This window comes from Tachysurus fulvidraco, chromosome 20, assembly GCF_022655615.1.
Source record: "Tachysurus fulvidraco isolate hzauxx_2018 chromosome 20, HZAU_PFXX_2.0, whole genome shotgun sequence".
Lineage (NCBI taxonomy): Eukaryota > Metazoa > Chordata > Actinopteri > Siluriformes > Bagridae > Tachysurus > Tachysurus fulvidraco.
Window position 1 is genome coordinate 5,228,430 of NC_062537.1, and position 17,194 is coordinate 5,245,623.

General features: G+C 39.4%; 2 protein-coding genes across 9 annotated transcripts; both read left to right on the plus strand.

Annotated features, from left to right (window-relative positions):
- Window positions 1-7: 7 nt before the first annotated feature.
- On the plus strand, window positions 8-14,238 carry sbno1 (strawberry notch homolog 1 (Drosophila)). Of its 7 annotated transcripts, none has more exons than XM_027139519.2 (33): window positions 8-279; window positions 1,464-1,580; window positions 1,753-1,854; window positions 1,992-2,328; window positions 3,212-3,250; window positions 3,405-3,505; window positions 3,600-3,696; window positions 3,888-4,048; window positions 4,714-4,847; window positions 5,044-5,134; window positions 5,217-5,378; window positions 5,516-5,651; window positions 5,731-5,836; window positions 5,936-6,089; window positions 6,216-6,398; window positions 6,504-6,601; window positions 8,063-8,208; window positions 8,359-8,553; window positions 8,649-8,828; window positions 9,400-9,572; window positions 9,700-9,831; window positions 9,915-10,050; window positions 10,162-10,274; window positions 10,363-10,434; window positions 10,514-10,613; window positions 10,706-10,780; window positions 10,913-11,059; window positions 11,154-11,248; window positions 11,431-11,517; window positions 11,619-11,756; window positions 11,862-11,938; window positions 12,023-12,216; window positions 12,306-14,238. In XM_027139519.2, the coding sequence occupies exons 2-33, from the start codon at window positions 1,467-1,469 to the stop codon at window positions 12,446-12,448; spliced, it is 4,218 nt and encodes a 1,405-aa protein (XP_026995320.1). In that variant the 5' UTR covers window positions 8-279; window positions 1,464-1,466; the 3' UTR covers window positions 12,449-14,238. The 7 variants fall into 7 exon arrangements, with proteins under 7 accessions (XP_026995320.1, XP_026995317.1, XP_026995319.1 ...); XM_027139516.2 differs by having other exon boundaries at window positions 38-279; window positions 1,989-2,328; XM_027139518.2 differs by having other exon boundaries at window positions 38-279; window positions 1,989-2,328; window positions 3,603-3,696.
- A 716-nt stretch (window positions 14,239-14,954) lies between these two features.
- On the plus strand, window positions 14,955-17,127 carry LOC113638391 (cyclin-dependent kinase 2-associated protein 1). 2 transcript variants are annotated; one of them, XM_027139537.2, is made up of 4 exons: window positions 14,955-15,131; window positions 16,123-16,217; window positions 16,301-16,427; window positions 16,523-17,127. In XM_027139537.2, exons 1-4 carry the CDS (start codon window positions 15,062-15,064, stop codon window positions 16,588-16,590), a joined length of 360 nt encoding a protein of 119 aa, XP_026995338.1. In that variant the 5' UTR covers window positions 14,955-15,061; the 3' UTR covers window positions 16,591-17,127. The 2 variants fall into 2 exon arrangements, with proteins under 2 accessions (XP_026995338.1, XP_026995337.1); XM_027139536.2 differs by having other exon boundaries at window positions 14,957-15,131; window positions 16,120-16,217.
- Window positions 17,128-17,194: the final 67 nt, after the last annotated feature.

The window sequence follows — 17,194 nt, forward strand, 5'->3', positions numbered from 1 at the left end:
CTTTTTTGCCTAAAACTACCATTAATATGGCCGATATTAAACATTTAATGCTTAGTTTCGGTGCGTTCTCACTTAATGCACGTTTGTGTACCGTTGCTAGCGCTACAGCGACGGAAATCTGGCGTCGAATCGTTCTTTCTTTCTGTTCGAAAATCACGTGACCTCCACGCGATTCTTGCCGTTCTGTAAAGATGGCGGCTGACGGTTAGAAAACAAGCGAAGCGAAGGGGCAACATCCTTCAAACCGCCGCGACACTCGAGGTCTCTGGAAATCGTGGTGTAAGTGCATTTTGTCAGCGTTTGGCTTCACCAACGTTGCGTATTTTCTCCGCAAATCTCTATTTTTCCTTTTTTTCCTTCCAGAAAAATGTCATTATGAAGTACAAAGCCGTATTTTCCTCTTAACGTAAACGACTGGTCGGACAGACAGCTCGACAACTTGCTGGGTGACAGAGCACGAGAGTGTTTTGCTAACCACATAGCAACATTAGCATAACCTTACTTCATGTTGGTGTCCGTGTATTTTCTGCGAATTAGAATCCCCCCCTCCTCCCCCTAGTCGAATCGATGTTACTGAGTTATTAGAAATTCGAATCATTACGTCTTTCAAAGTTTACGTGCAGGAGGTCGCCAGTGTAATGAACGTTAGCAAGCTAGCGCATGAACTTCAGAACTCGAGGCTTGGCTACTTTCGTTAAAAGTCCGTGTTGGTTCGCTGGAGTCGTCTTGTTAGGAAATAAAAACCAGCACTGGTAATATTATTTATTAATCTGCCGTATATCTTACCGAATAGGACTTAAAATGTTAAAATGAAAGTGTCTGTTTTGGGTTAGCTTACGTTTCTACAGCGCTTACGGTTACTAGCGCACTCGGGTATAATTTAGCTAGCTAGCTTTTTTTGTTTGTTTGTTTGTTCGTTTAACGTGTGTCTATAAGAACACGGTGACAATATAAATGTAACTTAGAGAGTGACTGCGCATGTTTAATCGCGTTGCTGGCTATATAATGCCTGTATCGTTGTATTAATAATGTACACAACCATTTAACCGGTTGCCGTGTGGCTTAGTGTCCCAAAAAGCTCAGTCAGACCAGGAAGTAGTTGCTTAGCTGGATGAGTTTGATCAAACACGTGCAAAGGTGCGTGCTATGGTGAAGCTGTATTGTTTCTATGAACCTGTTACTAGAAGGTTTATGTTATTTTGACTTAATGCACCAGAAACCGTTCTGATGGAGCAGCAACGCATTTCTCGTATCTGTCATTTGTCATAGCAACAAAACCCGTGTGTAAAGGCTAAGGACCGTGTGTGTGTTGTGGAACATTTGTGCGGTCCATAGTAACTAACCTTGTCTATTTGCCTTTACAACAACTAACCTCATGTCCAGTGTGAAACTTTTTGAGAAAGTTTAGATTTAACACACACTTGAACTATTACTGATCAGAATAATGTTTTGTTTTTTTTTAGACGATGGATCCAGGACAAGATTTGCTTCTTGCAGCCCTGAGTGAAAGTGGAATCTGCCCAAATGACCTTTTTGACATTGATTCTCAGGACAGTGCTCAGTCCCCTGCCTCTCAACAGGTAAACAATTCCGTTTAGCGCACGTCTTCCGTTGGTCATGAGATTATTTGGCTGTAGGTTTTTGTGCATATGTTTTTTTTGTGTAGGATATGTGGGTGATTTTGAATTTAACATCATTGGAAAATAAGATGATAAAATGATGGGTATGTTTTCTTTTTTTTGTCTCTTTCAGTCAGTTTCGAAGAATGTCCATGACATTGGTCTTGTTAGTGAAGCAGCTGGAATTGTTGGAATTGAACCTGCTGTGCCACCCACACCTACAGTCACAGTCCGAGTATGTCCTTGATTTTTCTTGCAAATAATAATTTCTACCATCCTTTATGTGATCACTTTTTACAGCATTTAAGGATTCTGTTGCCACAGTGTTACTAAATTGCCCACGCTTGTATCCCCCAACCCTCAAAAAAGCAGAAGCCTCAGCCCTCAACCACCACATTCGTCTTAAATCAACTGAATCAACTGCCATCACTAGGGACCATCGTGGTCACAAAACCCTCAGTGGGAACCTCCTCCAGACAGACCATCACAGTAACCAAGGTGGTGCAGACATCAGCAGCAGCTCAGCGAAGCTCGTCATCGTCCTCCACTACTGCCACCGTTTGCAGTGTGGTCCCATCGACTCGTGAGCAGATTAAGCTGAAAGACCTTCTCCGGACTAGCGGTGCGAAGACAAACAGCCTCGGTGAACTTATGAAGCTGAAGCCTCCACCCGATATTGCGCAGCCTGTTGCTACAGCCACAGGCACGAGTGAGTCCTTCTGTGCATGTGGCATTTTATAAAAATAAAAGCACAAACACACATTGTGTTTATGCACGTTAAATATTAAATAAAATAGTGGGTAACACAGCACAAAATAAAGTCTGACCCAAAGTCAGTCATGTAACTCCTGTTTACTACATGCAGTTAAGCCTGATAAAAAATTAGACGGACTTGAATAATAGTTTTTTTTAGGAATAATTCAAGAACAGAACACCAAATTTCTCAGCTGAAGTCTTGGACAGCGACTTGCTGAGACGTTGCTTGCAGAAACCTCTTTGGGATGCTGTTCTACTTTGTTAGATAACCTTGTCAGTTTCCAGGCAACTAAAACATAGTACTGGGCAGCACATTGGAGATTTACTTGCCCAGTGGGCTGGCTCATTACTTTATCATTTGTCCACATGAAGAGTGAAATAGGGAAATGCTGTGTTGTGCAGTATTTTGATTTAGAGAGCAGCACAATCTCAGCACTTAGTAGTTTTTACTTCCATACAAGTACTCTGCATGAAGCTCACTGGGAGAAAAGTAAAAAAAATAAATAAAAATTTACTCATTTCGGGTAATGTTCACTTCTACATAACGCAGAAGTCAGTTTTATGTAACAAACTACTAAGTACAAGTGTACTGTACATGCTGTGTTCTAGTCAAAAAAGACTCGCTTACAATTTCAGTTGGTTTAAAAGAAATGTTCATGATATACCACATATCGTAGCACCCACATACTTTTTAAATGTATATAAAGAACAGAATCATTTTGGTGCACACTCTTGCTACTTAAATTCCTGTATAATTTGTCAGTTCACGTGCACTAATTGAGAAATTCTTCTGGTCTGATTGTTGCCATATTACTGATGATGCTCTTCCATTTCAGAGATTATTTTGCTCTCCACAAAGTTGATGAATAAACCAGGTAGGCGTAGGGCTATAAAATAAGGTTCACATTATTTACTGTGCGTTCACAGCTGTGGTGGGGATCACTCTTGGTGTAGTTGTGTCCAGCCATGGGAAATATCTAAGTCCTCTGATTTCCCATGTCAGTATTGTTGTTCTTTTGATTCTTACAGTGGAGGTAAACAATGGTGTGAAGAAAGAGGTGTCAAGCAAAGACGTCGCCAGAATCTGGGCCAATGAAGAAATCAAAATGAGGAGCTTCTCCCCTGTAAATGTAAGATTTTTATTTCATTTTTTTTAAATCCAGTGGTCTATGTGCTCAATTTTTCTTGGGTTTGTTCCCAGATTAATGTATGTTTTGTTTTAAGAAGTTACCTGGAATGAAGGAGGAGGAGGAGCCTGAGGAAGAAGAGGAGGAGGAGTTGGGTCACGCAGAAACGTATGCTGAATACATGCCAATGAAATGTAAGTAGGAGCAGCACAAGGAAAGACACACAGGTGAACACTGCTGCACACACCGAGATAAATTAAATAGATGTAAGCACCTCGGCTTTAGATTTCTGTCCGAGTGGGTTGTGTGTGGTGATGTGAAGTGTTGCCGTATCTTGTTTATCTCGCAGAAAGCCTTTATCAAAATTCTTTTTGTTCACCCCTAGTGAAAATAGGAGAGCGACATCCAGATCCTGTGGTAGAGACCAGCTCCCTCTCAAGTGTCAGCCCTCCTAACGTGTGGTACAGACTTTCCATTCCAGAGGAGACAATCGACAGAGGCTGGCTATCTGCTCTTCAGCTTGAAGCCATTACATATGCTTGTCAGGTTTGTATTCGCAAACTCGTAGGTGAAATATTTAACCCAGGGGGTGTCCGACTCAAATTCTGCCTGGTCGTCTTCTGTATTTTTGTCATACTGGTAACTTCCTGTCTATATGTAATATTTCAGACTAAATTCTGCAGTCATCTGCACGTTATGGGAGAATAGACCTTATTAAGACTAAGCTGGGAAAGGAGGCTAGACATTTATTATTTAGGCTACACATAAAACGTATCCAGATAAAGTGTTGAATTTGAATGATCCCTTTTTTACTTTGAAATGTTCTACCGTCGTCAGCGTTTGCTTCACAGAAAAACCGACTAGACTCCAAATCCAGTACTTGTCTAAATTAGGCCTACTGGTCGACCTGGTAAACAATTGAGTTGCCCCATGCTTCGGGCGTGGTGTGAATTCTGATGTTGCAGATCTAATGTGATGTTATTAGGTACTATGGGCTGTTTTAAGTGTGATTATTTGCAAGTTGGTGTGGGCTTGAGTGAAACCAGGCAGATGGCTGTATTTGGCAGGCACGCTTTGAGTTTTACATGCAATTTAATCTGTAGTGCAGCAAACGTATTTAACATGGATTTATATTTGTTTTATAAGCACAGCCGTTTATCGTGCCAAGGAACAGTTATAGAAACTTAACGTTCTCTGTCGTGACTTTACAGCAACATGAGACATTCCTTCCAAATGGAGACAGAGCAGCTTACCTGATCGGTGATGGTGCTGGTGTTGGAAAGGGAAGAACTATTGCTGGAATCATATATGAAAATTACCTTCTGGGCAGGAAAAGGTCTCTCTGGTAATGTAACCCCTGACTCTTTTGACCTCTATAAAGACTACATTAATGATAATAGTAGATCTTGGGGCACCTGATGTGTATGACAGATTTTTTTTTAATTTTAAAATGCTTAAATGTGATCCATCTGTATCAATATGGATACTTCATTATGGGAGTGTTTCCTCAAGGCTTTTTATTTCCTTATTTTACTTTCCAGGTTTAGCGTCTCGAATGACTTGAAGTACGATGCAGAGAGGGACTTGAGAGATATCGGTGCAAAGAACATTCAGGTCCATTCTTTAAACAAGGTACCGAAAGCGTTTGATCTGTAACATTTGCTTCTGTCCATTTTTAATGTGAAACTTAAATCATTTTTGGTTCTGCCCCAAGTTCAAATATGGAAAAATCTCCTCAAAACACAACGGAAGTGTGAAGAAAGGTGTGATCTTTGCTACCTATTCGTCCCTGATTGGAGAAAGCCAAACCGGTGGAAAGTATAAGACAAGATTCAAACAATTACTCCACTGGTGTGGGGATGATTTTGATGGTGTGGTATCCTTTCACTGATTAATGCAATTTGTTGTTTATTTTTTTGTTTGTTTGTTTTAATAGATCAAAAAAAAAGTTCTTATCACATCAGTGAGCTTTTAAATACTGTTCACTTGCTTTTCTTAACTGAGACTTTTCAGATAATATTTGATGAATGTCACAAAGCCAAAAACGTTTGCCCAATTGGGTCTTCGAAACCCACAAAGACTGGACTTGCTGTTCTCGAGCTCCAGAACAAACTACCAAAAGCGCGTGTGGTCTATGCCAGTGCTACAGGTTTGTGCCCAAAGAAGTCTTCTCTGTATTTAAACCTAAATGTGGATTTGGCTGTGTTCTAATTTATTGTTTTGTGTAGGAGCTTCTGAGCCTCGGAACATGGCTTACATGAATCGTCTTGGGATCTGGGGGGAAGGAACGCCTTTTAAAGAATTTTCAAATTTTATTCAAGCTGTTGAAAGAAGGTCAGTTCTTTCAGACTGGATAATGTGGCTTTCTGTATTTTCAATATCTATCTTGTGTTTTTTTTTTCTTAATGTTTTCTTTGTGTTGGATTTTTTAAGAGGTGTTGGTGCCATGGAAATTGTTGCCATGGATATGAAGTTGAGAGGAATGTACATTGCTCGGCAGCTGAGTTTCCAGGGTGTGACGTTCAAGATTGAAGAAGTTCCTCTGACAAACAACTACATCAAAATGTATAACAAGTCCGTCCGCCTGGTATGTACACTAGCGTATCCGATTTTGGTTCTTTGCAAATATCACCATGGAAGAAAAAGTAAGTGTTTTCAATTTATTTCTTGAGTGACTTTTTTTTTTCCACCCCCTGTTATGTTTTCGTTTCAGTGGGTGAGCGCACGGGAGAAATTCCAACAAGCAGCTAACTTGATGGATGCTGAACAACGCATGAAAAAGTCAATGTGGGGACAATTCTGGTCCGCGCACCAGAGGTTCTTTAAGTACCTGTGTATCGCTTCAAAGGTGCGCCGAGTGGTGCAGCTTGCGCGAGAGGAAGTTAAGAATGGAAAGGTTAGGCTTGATGTTTTGTTTGTTCAGGTGTAAAACCAATCCGTGAGTCAGCCATAATGTTTTATTAGGGCTCCCAAATTTATTTATTTATTTATTTTTCTTTAGTGTGTGGTCATTGGCCTGCAGTCAACTGGTGAAGCTCGAACACTTGAGGCCTTGGAGGAAGGTGGAGGTGAACTCAATGATTTCGTCTCTACTGCAAAGTGAGTCTTTTACCTCTTTCAAATATTCACACAAAGCCAGAACCAGAAAAGGGAAGACTGTGCTACTTCCTCTTGCCATTTTTACTTGGGAAAATACTTGTTACAAAGGTTGGGAAACTCCTGTGTCTGGGGAATGCTCATGTCCTGTTTTGTGTTGCAAGTTAGAATACCTTGTGTCGAATTTTCACAAATTGAAAACATGAATTCTCATCCTGTGGACTGCGGCGGCAAGTAGCGTTGCTGTCCTGCAGAACCCGGCTCCTTGGTGGGAGAACCTCTGTATTAGCTGTGACCCTGGCCAGGGTGAAGTGCTTACTAAATCCCAGCACATTCAGCACAGAAAACTTTTCATGACTCGTTTGTGTTTGTAGCGCTACGCACGCTGGTTTACCGGTTCATTAAGTACACTTAGCTCAGCATCTTGAGCTAATTTTGTGCACCAGAATTTAGCATCATAGAGAAATGATTTCAGAAATGATTGGTCAATGATTTCAGGGACGGCGTGAACTAGTTAAACATTGAAAATGTTTGAGGAACGTTCGGTGATGATGCATGTGTGACAGTGTCTAAGAGTGTGAATAAACTGTAGCCAAGAAAAGATTAACTCGGTCCATAGAAATGTATTTTGGCAGTTACAGTGTATGCCATGATGTTCAGATGTACTGATAGCTGGAATGTGTATTTGGAAAAGGTTCGATCGGCTTTCGAAATAACCACAAATACAAAATATCAAACGACCAAATGCAATGCAACACATTGTGCTTATATGATCGTTAAACAACCTGCAAACCACATTGTAAGTACTGTCAACTGAATGGGGTATCTTTGGTGACTAGTAACAAACATTTGCTGCTTAAAAATTAATCACATTGACCAAAAGTGCAGCCTTTTTATTTTCTATGGTCAGCATGAAGTGACAATTACACACACTCTCTCTCTCTCTCTCTCTCTCTCTCTCTCTCTAATATATATATATATATATCCTTTACTTCATTTCCTCTTCAGTGAGCTGTCTGGTCGCTCTGAACACAGCTATACTTTTCTGCCTTCATAAAAATGCTACAGCTGAATAATGATTTTCTTTGTTGTAATATTGGAGAAGTTCTTTTTGTGGTTTAACACGATCGTAGCTCTTTTGTAACCGAACTGGACAAGTATGTTCTCAGATTCTCAATGCCAACATGATGCATGCGTGTAAATGCTGCACACCAGTATTATGGTGTACGTCATGTAGCGTGTCTAATATTCTGACAGCACTGCATGCAATTTCACTGTTTTAAAAAAGTTTCTTAACGTGTGTTGATATGTAGAATAAAATAAATAAAGTTAAAATAAAATGAAAAGTAAATTATATTGAGGAGAGAGATAAATTGGACATTTTTAAAATCTCTTTTTTGAAATCCCTTTTGTTTCAGTGAGGATTATAATAATTTATAAAAATGTAATAATTTTATCCTGAAGGGGTGTCCTGCAGTCACTGGTGGAGAAGCACTTCCCCGCTCCAGACAGACAGAAGCTTTTCAGCTTGCTGGGTATTGATCTATCAGCAAAGAAAACACCTTCACCAGCAGAAACCAAGGAGGAGCAGAAAGGAAAAAAGAGAAAAGGTAACACATCTGTACACTCTGACTCCCCTGCAGACAAACCTTTACATTTTCTTACCTCATTATTTGTATAAGGTATCTAAGTGGAAATGCTTTTAATAACGCTTTCAGCTTTTGCTCTGAATAAATTTTTTATCCCTAATGTACCTGCAGGTGCAGAAGTTAAAAAAGGAGCAAAGAAGTCTCGGAAATCTGGAGGGCTTTCAGGCAGCAGTTCGGATGAGAGCAATTCAGAAGTCTCGGACAAAGACGACAGCGACGATAGCTTTAATTCCATCAGCTCAGGAGATGAGGACGAAGATGATTTCAACCCCTTCAAGGATGATTCTAGTGAGGATGATGAAGATGGTAGGTACCAGGGTTTCTTTTAGATTCTTTAAACGAGCGTTTTAACGTGAACTGTGACTTACTACTGTAACGTGTGCTCATATTTTTGCCTCTAGATCCTTGGCTAATCCGTAAAGACTCTAAAAAGAGCAAGGAAAAGAAGAACAAGAAGAAGAAAAAAAGCATAGACCCAGATTCCATTCATAGTGCCTTGTTAGCCTCTGGGCTTGGTTCGACCAGGCCTGCTTTCACAACACCTGTTGTAAAACCCCCATCAAACAACACTGTTGCTCCTGGTAGGTGGTTAGAAAATGCATCTTGTAGCTCTGTGTTTAATTTTTTTTTCTATACTCCTAAAAGTTTTTTTATGCATGCAGAAGATTTTTCAACTATAGAGTTGTTTCCATATAAAAAACAAAATGTGTTTTTATTTATTTATTTATTTGTTTGTTTATTAGACATACAATTTGAGTGCTGTTTAAGACAAGGATCAGAAAAACAGCAGGGGTCGAAAATAAAAGTGAGGAAGAAAACATTGCAGTGAATCAGACCTACATTGTCAGAGGGTTGTTTTTATAATGTTTACCTTGACATGTTTCCTGTGACTCATTCTTTAAATATATGCACTACACAGCATGTATAAAGCAGTTATATAATTCTCCAGAAGAGAACATGGCTAGCGAATAGGAAGTGCTAAGAAGCTTAGTGTTTGAATGGAAAGAAAAAAATTTAAAAATTCCAGGGTGAAGTCATCGATGTTGAGGCGTAATGCATATCATTTTGACACTTTAAAACCAAGCAAGGACTTAAACCATGCTGAAGTATTTCAATGAGGCTTGCGTTTGACCTGGTGTCATTTTCTCACAGCTAAAAGTGAGCCTGAAGAAAGTAGCTGTGTGACCAGTAATGATGCAGTGGAGGATGCTCAGCAGATGAAGAGGGAGCTGTTGGAACAGCTGGAGAAACTGGCTGAGGATCTGCCACCAAACACACTAGACGAGCTTATTGATGAGTTGGGAGGCCCTGAAAATGTGGCAGAGGCACGTTTTTACAGCGATGTGGTATCGCTGTATTGCAGATTTTGTAAAAAAAAAAAAAATCATACCTTTTTTAAATTCAGTAGTATTAGACATTCTGTGTAATTTACACAATTTGTGTGTTTTGTAGATGACTGGGCGCAAAGGCAGAGTAGTCAGCAATGACGATGGCAGCATCTCCTACGAATCAAGATCAGAACTGGACGTTCCTGTAGAAATCCTGAACCTCACCGAGAAGCAGAGGTTCATGGATGGAGAGAAGGTACGTTTGAAATATTCCCTCATTTCAAATTGTTCCTAGAATCATTGAATGCGTTGGTGCTAAAGTCGCATTTTTCTTTTCAGAACATTTCTATAATCTCCGAAGCAGCTAGCTCTGGTATTTCACTGCAAGCAGACCGTCGAGTGAAGAACCAGAGGAGAAGGGTGCACATGACTTTAGAGCTGCCATGGAGTGCAGACCGGGCTATTCAGCAGTTCGGTCAGTACTTTGCAATCTGGTTTGTTTTAGGAGATAAATGTATAAGAATCTACTGCACACCTTTCTTTCTAATGGCAGTTAAAATTTGATTAATTTGCATGAACCTTGCAGGCAGAACACACAGATCTAACCAGGTCACTGCTCCCGAGTACGTGTTCCTGATATCCGAACTTGCTGGAGAACAAAGATTTGCCTCCATTGTTGCCAAAAGACTAGAGAGCTTGGTGAATGTCTATCATTTATTTAATAGTATTAATTCAAAGAGGAAAAAAAAATCAGTCAACAAATAACTATTTGTCTGCTCTTTCATAGGGTGCTTTAACACATGGAGACCGAAGAGCAACAGAAACAAGGGACCTCAGTCGATTCAACTTTGACAACAAAGTAAGAGCTCATTTACCTTACAAATATTTTGAATCTAATTAAAATAGAATTATTAAAAAATGTTGTTCTTGTTTTACAGTATGGCAGAAACGCTCTTGAGATTGTTATGAAGTCCATTGTCAATTTGGATGCACCCTTGGTCTCTCCACCGTCTTATTTCGAAGGGGATTTCTTTAAAGGTAAATAGCATTTTGTTTTAAGTAATTGGAAGACTAGACTAAGCCTTTAAGCCCAGGCGGGTTTGGAATTAAACTCGTTTGAATGTCCACAGAAATCCGCAATGGTTTAATTGGTGTGGGGCTGATTAATGTGGAGGATAGGTCTGGTGTTCTTTCATTGGATAAGGGTAAGTTGGAGTGTTTATTTGTTTGATTATATAAATAAATAACATGTACACAGACATACAAATCCAGCATTATAAGCATTGAGAATTTAGCAAAACAGCATTTTATTTGTTTATTTGTTTGTTTTTTTAAAGACTACAACAACATTGGAAAATTCTTAAACCGGATCCTTGGCATGGAAGTCCAGCAGCAGAATGCCCTCTTCCAGTATTTCTCGGACACGTTGAATGCTGTCATTCAGAATGCTAAAAAGAATGGGAGATACGACATGGGAATTCTGGGTAAGAAAAAAAGAATATTCAAAAATCCTTTTTTGAGGGGATGTTTGATTTGACAAAATATTAAGGCTTTTATTTCTTAAACCCTTCTTTGCAGATTTGGGCTCTGGGGATGAGAAAGTTAAAAAGATCGACGCGAAAAAGTTCTTGACGCCAGGTTACTCCACATCAGGCCATGTTGAACTTTATACAGTAAGGGTGTATACACACATTATAAGCATCGTTTAGTAGCCTCACAGATTTACAGTGTTCAGAAACTCCAAACTAAGTCTTTCATGAAAACTGATGCTCTTCACATCATACACCTTTGGAGATGATGCGGATTTGGCTGATTACCTGTAAGAAGATGATAACAAGGGTGTTCTGTCCATCAGGTTAGTGTGGAGAGGGGTATGTCATGGGAGGATGCTACACATATCTGGGCAGAACAGAGCGGACCTGACGATGGCTTCTACGTGCAGGTGAGAGCAGTGGTATCACTCGAAGATTTCACTCACTCGCTCACCCACCCGTTTGATGCATATACAAGTTCTTATACGCTGAATTGTTTTGATGTAACTAGGTACGGAATAACAAGAAAATAGCTATCATGGTCAAAGAAGTCAACACCAAAAAGAGACTCTTCATGGTCTACAGGCCAAATACAGGAAAACAGCTCAAACTGGAGACGCACACAGATATACGCAAGCGATGCAAAAAGGTAACGTCTCCTGCCAATTCATGTATCAAAACATTTGCAAACAATTTTTGGCACAAAAGACTGTTGGCATGCTTGTTAATTTTTTTTTCTTCTTCTAATAAATAGGTTCTTTCAGATGAGGCTAAGCAGTGCTGGGTAGATCAGTACAAATCTTCAGCGGATGTTTGCTCTCATGCCTATTGGTGAGTAACTTTTATCCTCTGACTGTTTTTATTTTATTTATTTATTGGTAATAAGTGTATTAACAAGATCTGTTTTTTATACAGGCGAGGGAACTGTAAAAAGACGTCAGTGGGGCTGCAGTGTGAAATAGGGTTGCGTTGCCGGACGTACTATGTCCTATGTGGCTCCGTTCTTAGTGTGTGGACCAAAGTGGAGGGTGTCTTGGCCTCTGTCAGCGGAAGCAACATGAAGATGCAGATTGTCCGTTTGAGAACTGAGGATGGACAGCGAATAGTAGGTGAGTAAGCTGGACATGTTGTAATTCCAAAATCCTTTTTAGCCCCATGAAGAGATGCTAATACTTAATTTATTTTTTTGGCCACCCAGGTCTGATCATTCCAGCAAACTGCGTGGCTCCCCTTACCAACATCCTGTCTACATCAGACCAATCGCAGCAGCTGGCTGTGCAGCAGCAGCAGATGTGGCAGCAGCTGCACCCACAGAGTCTCAGCCACTCGTTCAACACATAGCAAAACCCAGTGGGCCAATGGCGAACACGGGACCCCAGCACTGCATCACGAGCCTTCTTCTTTGCCATCATGCTAAGAGGAAGACTGCCTTTGTGTGGATAGAGGCTCGCTGGACTACTGATTCAAAAGCTGTAAAGCCTCCCATGTTAAAGAGGAAGTAGTGTGAGGATGGGTTGGGAGAATAGAATATTGTTCAGGCTGCTTGCTTTTTTTTTTTTTCTTCTTTCTCATTTGCCGGTGTTCAACCCCTTATTCGTTAAAGCTGCAAAGTCACCCCTATTTGTTTTTACACAGATCAGCCCTCAGGGGTTCAACGTCTCCCAAGTTCTCTTCCGGGCCTCAATACAAAAAGCATGCTTTATTTTGATTTTGGATGCCATACCACACGGCCATTGACCAAATCTATTCCATCATTTTTGCACTGAAATAAACTGTTTGGTCAAAGATATACAGTTATTCCACTGTAATTGTAATCGATAAGCAAAGTTTGTTGACTGTTTGCTTTAGTTCTGCACTGGCGCCATGAGCATTATGTAGGTAAGCAACGGAAATGTATTCTTAAGGCATCGTGAAAAGAATTTGAGTGATAAAGGCATTACGTCCATAGCTCCAGTACAAAACCAGCTGAAAGCATCTTTAGCTGATGAGATACAGTTGGGTTAAAAAAAAATGTATGCATGGCCAAACTTTGTCTTTGAGACTTGAGTATAGTGTGCACTAATATTCTTTGTTTGTTTTTCCAGTAGAAACGTTATTTTTTTTGAGGCTCCACCTTAACTAGTCCTACAGAAACTAATTTCCACAGATATTTTAGTACAGAACAGGAAGTAGCTGTACGTTCTGTGATGACATAGTAAGCTTGCCCATCAGACATTTATCATTTTTTATTTTTCTTTTAGTTGGAGATACATTTTTACAAGAACAGAATTGCACAATGGTCGACTGCATGGTAGGATCCTGTGGGATCTGCTTTTCTGCACTGTAACCCCCTCTGACATTCTGTAGCATGCTTACCGCTACCTACTGCAAACTTCTGTGAAGAGATTTGTTGAATGTCATAGTGCAAAGATGGTGGAATACCCCTGTAAATATCGAACAAGATCTCGATCAAGTGATGCTCTCCTAGGGAAAGCACTGGCTCTTCAATGGATGACACATTTAATAAATTATAATGCCTAACCCAAAAGACTCGTCTGGGCGCATCGAGAACCGATGGCGCATGGTCGAATGGATAACTAGCTTCTTTATTTTGTCTATGAAAGAAGTCAGTCTGAGGGGGTCAGTTTTTTTTTTTTTTTGCCCTTTTTCTCCTTTGCCCTGTTTTTGTATATTTAATTACAAGATGATTGACTGAACATTGTTATAAACTGGAATCCGCTTATCGTTAAGCTACATCGACATTGACCAGCTTTTAATCAGCACATTTCCTGCTTCTTGCTTTTAATATTTGCTGTCACACGGAACATTTAACGTGCTAGGGTGGAAGGACTGTAATGCCTTTTCCCACCACCTCATAATTCAGTGTATAATGTTCACCAGGTGCAAAATGCTTCTCCAATATTTGTGTATAATTGCATATCTGAAATTCTGTTCTGCTTATGCTATAGATGTTGGCACACTTTAGGGACGATGCCATTTCAGCCTTGCACGAGTTGCACCACTGTCTGATCACTTGTACATTTAAAAAAAAAAAAGAACAAAAAAAAAAACCACCAACCCTATGAACATTGAGCTGAGTGCAAGATATCTACCTCTTGCATATGACCAATAAATCTTGTGGATACCCTTGATGTGAGGTCATTTTTTTTATTTATTTATTTTACTTTCTGAATGAATTTTAACTCAAATGCCTGAGTTGTACATATGGCTTTATATGCTTTTTTTTGCATGTGGGAAGTTGATTACAGACCTACAAGCCCTATAACCCTAGACTGTGATTTACTTAACCACAGCAACATGCCTTAGAATCGAGATCTTTGCCTAAATAAGTAATAAAAAAAAGAAGGAGGTGACGAGACTGGATTTAAGATGCACAAACCGATGGAAAACTCATTAAAGTTGGATTTCACGATGGAGGAAGACCGAATATAATAACAGTAACCTAAAAAGTTGATCTGATTCTTATCTAAAAGCCGAGTTTATAAGTCAAATTCTGTCATAAATACACAAAGGGGGGAAATTAGATTAGAAACTCAAACGTATTTTTCATACGAATCACTTTCAAAATATCACAATTTTGTCGTATTACACGTTTATTAAGCGTGTGGTTAAAAAAATTAAAAAGAAAAAAATCCACATCAAAAGTCGCTTTTTTATTAAAAAAAAAAAAAGTAGAAATAAAGTTAACGATGGCTCCAGATTATCATCTCACTTCTATCTCTGATTAAAAACTTTTAGGATTTTGTTCCAAGAGTCTCCTGCTAAATCGGGATTTTTAATTGTTTTTTGTGTCTAAGTTAATAGTTCTCTATCATTATAATGATGGATTGCATTGTGGGTGTCAATATAAGTGACGGCCATATTTGCCGGTGCTGCTTCTCTCTGCTGTAAACAAAAAGTGACTGTGAGACGGACGCTTCGCTGAATTTAGGGACATTTTTATTTCTGTAATTTATGATGTCTTTAGGAATGTCTTACAAACCTAACCCCCACCAGCACATTCCGGGAACTTCTGGGAACCAAGGTGAGCGAAAAAATAGGCGAAAATGTCGCGTCTTGGCTTCGTTACGTCGAGTGTAAAAAAATTGGCGTTACAAAGGATACCTGGGGAAAAAGCGTGTCTGTAGTTTTTGTCCAGTCAGATAGCTAAAGGGTCAGATCCTGAGAGCTAGGCTAATTCACATCCGCCATTATTACCACTGAAAAAAGAGCCATCCCCGGTAAGGATTGTGGAAAATGCGAGCGTGTGGCGGTTCTGGCGGTCCTTCTTGCCGTGTCCGTGTCGTTAGATGGCCGATCGGGTTTCGGTGAAGGCCGCTACGTTGTAATAAAAAGGTATCCTTTTAGCTGCTAAGATCAGCGCCGTTCCGTTTCCTCCATGATAGTCTCTCCAGGGCGCTTGATTGATCGCATTCAGACGCGCTTAAAAAAAAAAAAAGAAGCTAAAAGAATAAAAGATCGTTTTGGGGACATCTAGAGTTCATATGCGGTACTACAGGACAAAAAACATCACACACTCTTAATACAATACTATACTAGATTTAGGATTAATTAATCATACTATAACTGTGATAAAATGTGGTATCGTTATGGTTCAGCCCTGAGCCTAAGGTCATATTTGTGTGAAGGTTCAATTCGATTTGATTCAAATTTATTTGTATTGCGCTTTTTACGCTTTGTCTCAAAAGCAGCTTTACAGAACATAAACATAGAGATATATATATATTTCATATATTATTTATATGAATAAATAAATTGAATGAGATATGAATAAATCGTGCACAAGGTTAGTGAAAGTAAATAAACATTACTACTAGTAGTTATGGTTTGTTAGACTTCTGTAAGTATGTTACTGTACCTTGGTCAGGGTTACAGTGGATCTGGAGCAGTGGGAAGAAACCAGAGAACCCAAAGGAAACCCACATGGACAATGAGGAGAACATGCAAAACTAGCCACACAAGTAGTAAAAACTCTGCTGAATAATAATGATGATGTGTTTTGTCCGTTTTAGCAGGAAACATCCCCTCTCCCTCTTCCAGCATCTCTACAGTTCAATCATACAAGCCAATTATAAATGACTTTGGGCTGCCATCCTTTGGATTTTCACAGGTAAGTTAGAACCCTGTTAAAAATACAGCTCTCATGTATTTGTTTGAAGCAAACAGCATTCTAATAATCTCACTTATGTATAGGGGCCAAATGGAACTCAGGCTCCACAGAGCAAATACGCTGAACTTCTCGCAATCATCGAAGAGCTCGGGAAAGAAATAAGGCCAACGTATGCTGGAAGTAAAAGTGCCATGGAGCGACTCAAACGAGGTACTTTTTATCATTTCTTAAACAGTTTATACACTTTGGTTTATACATGTATTTTATTGCCTGATATAAACATGATGCTTGTTTTTATATCAAAGGTATAATTCATGCAAGAGGGCTTGTCCGGGAGTGTCTGGCAGAGACGGAAAGAAACGCACGATCTTAGCCTATGAAGCCTGCCTCTGGTTTAAGGGCAGAAGATTTCTTCTACTACTTTTACAGAAGGGTGCTGCATGGCTTTTACCCATAACAGAGGGACGAAACAATCAAAAATTTATTCATTAAGTAGTGTAGTTAAAGCATGGGATGGAGGTGTTGCAATGTTACTTGTGATGAATGCAACAAGAGATTGGATTTGAGTGTTGCCATTTGGGATTTTATTTCTCTTATAACTCCTATTATATATATTTTTTCCAATATAAGAACAAGCAAGCTTATCTGCATGCAATGAGGAGATGGACCAGAGTTTGAACGTGCATGGCTTTTAAAGGTTTACAGTAGGGAGGTCCTCTTAAATTTGATCAAGTGTAAGGATTTAGGTTTTCTTTGAATTGGGAGACAGTGAGGACTGTTATAGTAATGGCATTGTTTTAGTTTTTTTTTATTTATTACCTTGTGTAATAAAATGTATTTTCATGTACAAAAAGGTCACTTTTTGAAATTTTGTATAAAGGTCAATAAACAAGACATTTGTTGTCTGTAAGATGTTTGTGTGATTATTGGCGTTGGTTTGGATTTTTTTTTTCTTTTAACAAAATAATGATTGTTAG

What these genes read in the sequence shown, in the direction of transcription:
- sbno1 (XM_027139516.2), top strand. Translation starts at nt 1,467, where the DNA reads ATGGATCCAGGACAAGATTTGCTTCTTGCAGCCCTGAGTGAAAGTGGA. An exon ending in CCATTACATATGCTTGTCAG is followed by an intron (nt 4,049 to 4,713) that starts GTTTGTATTCGC and finishes GTGACTTTACAG; the next exon opens with CAACATGAGACATTCCTTCC. An exon ending in GCCATGTTGAACTTTATACA is followed by an intron (nt 11,249 to 11,430) that starts GTAAGGGTGTAT and finishes TCTGTCCATCAG; the next exon opens with GTTAGTGTGGAGAGGGGTAT.
- LOC113638391 (XM_027139536.2), top strand. Translation starts at nt 15,062, where the DNA reads ATGATGTCTTTAGGAATGTCTTACAAACCTAACCCCCACCAGCACATT. An exon ending in GGGAACTTCTGGGAACCAAG is followed by an intron (nt 15,132 to 16,119) that starts GTGAGCGAAAAA and finishes TGTCCGTTTTAG; the next exon opens with CAGGAAACATCCCCTCTCCC. An exon ending in CATGGAGCGACTCAAACGAG is followed by an intron (nt 16,428 to 16,522) that starts GTACTTTTTATC and finishes TTTATATCAAAG; the next exon opens with GTATAATTCATGCAAGAGGG.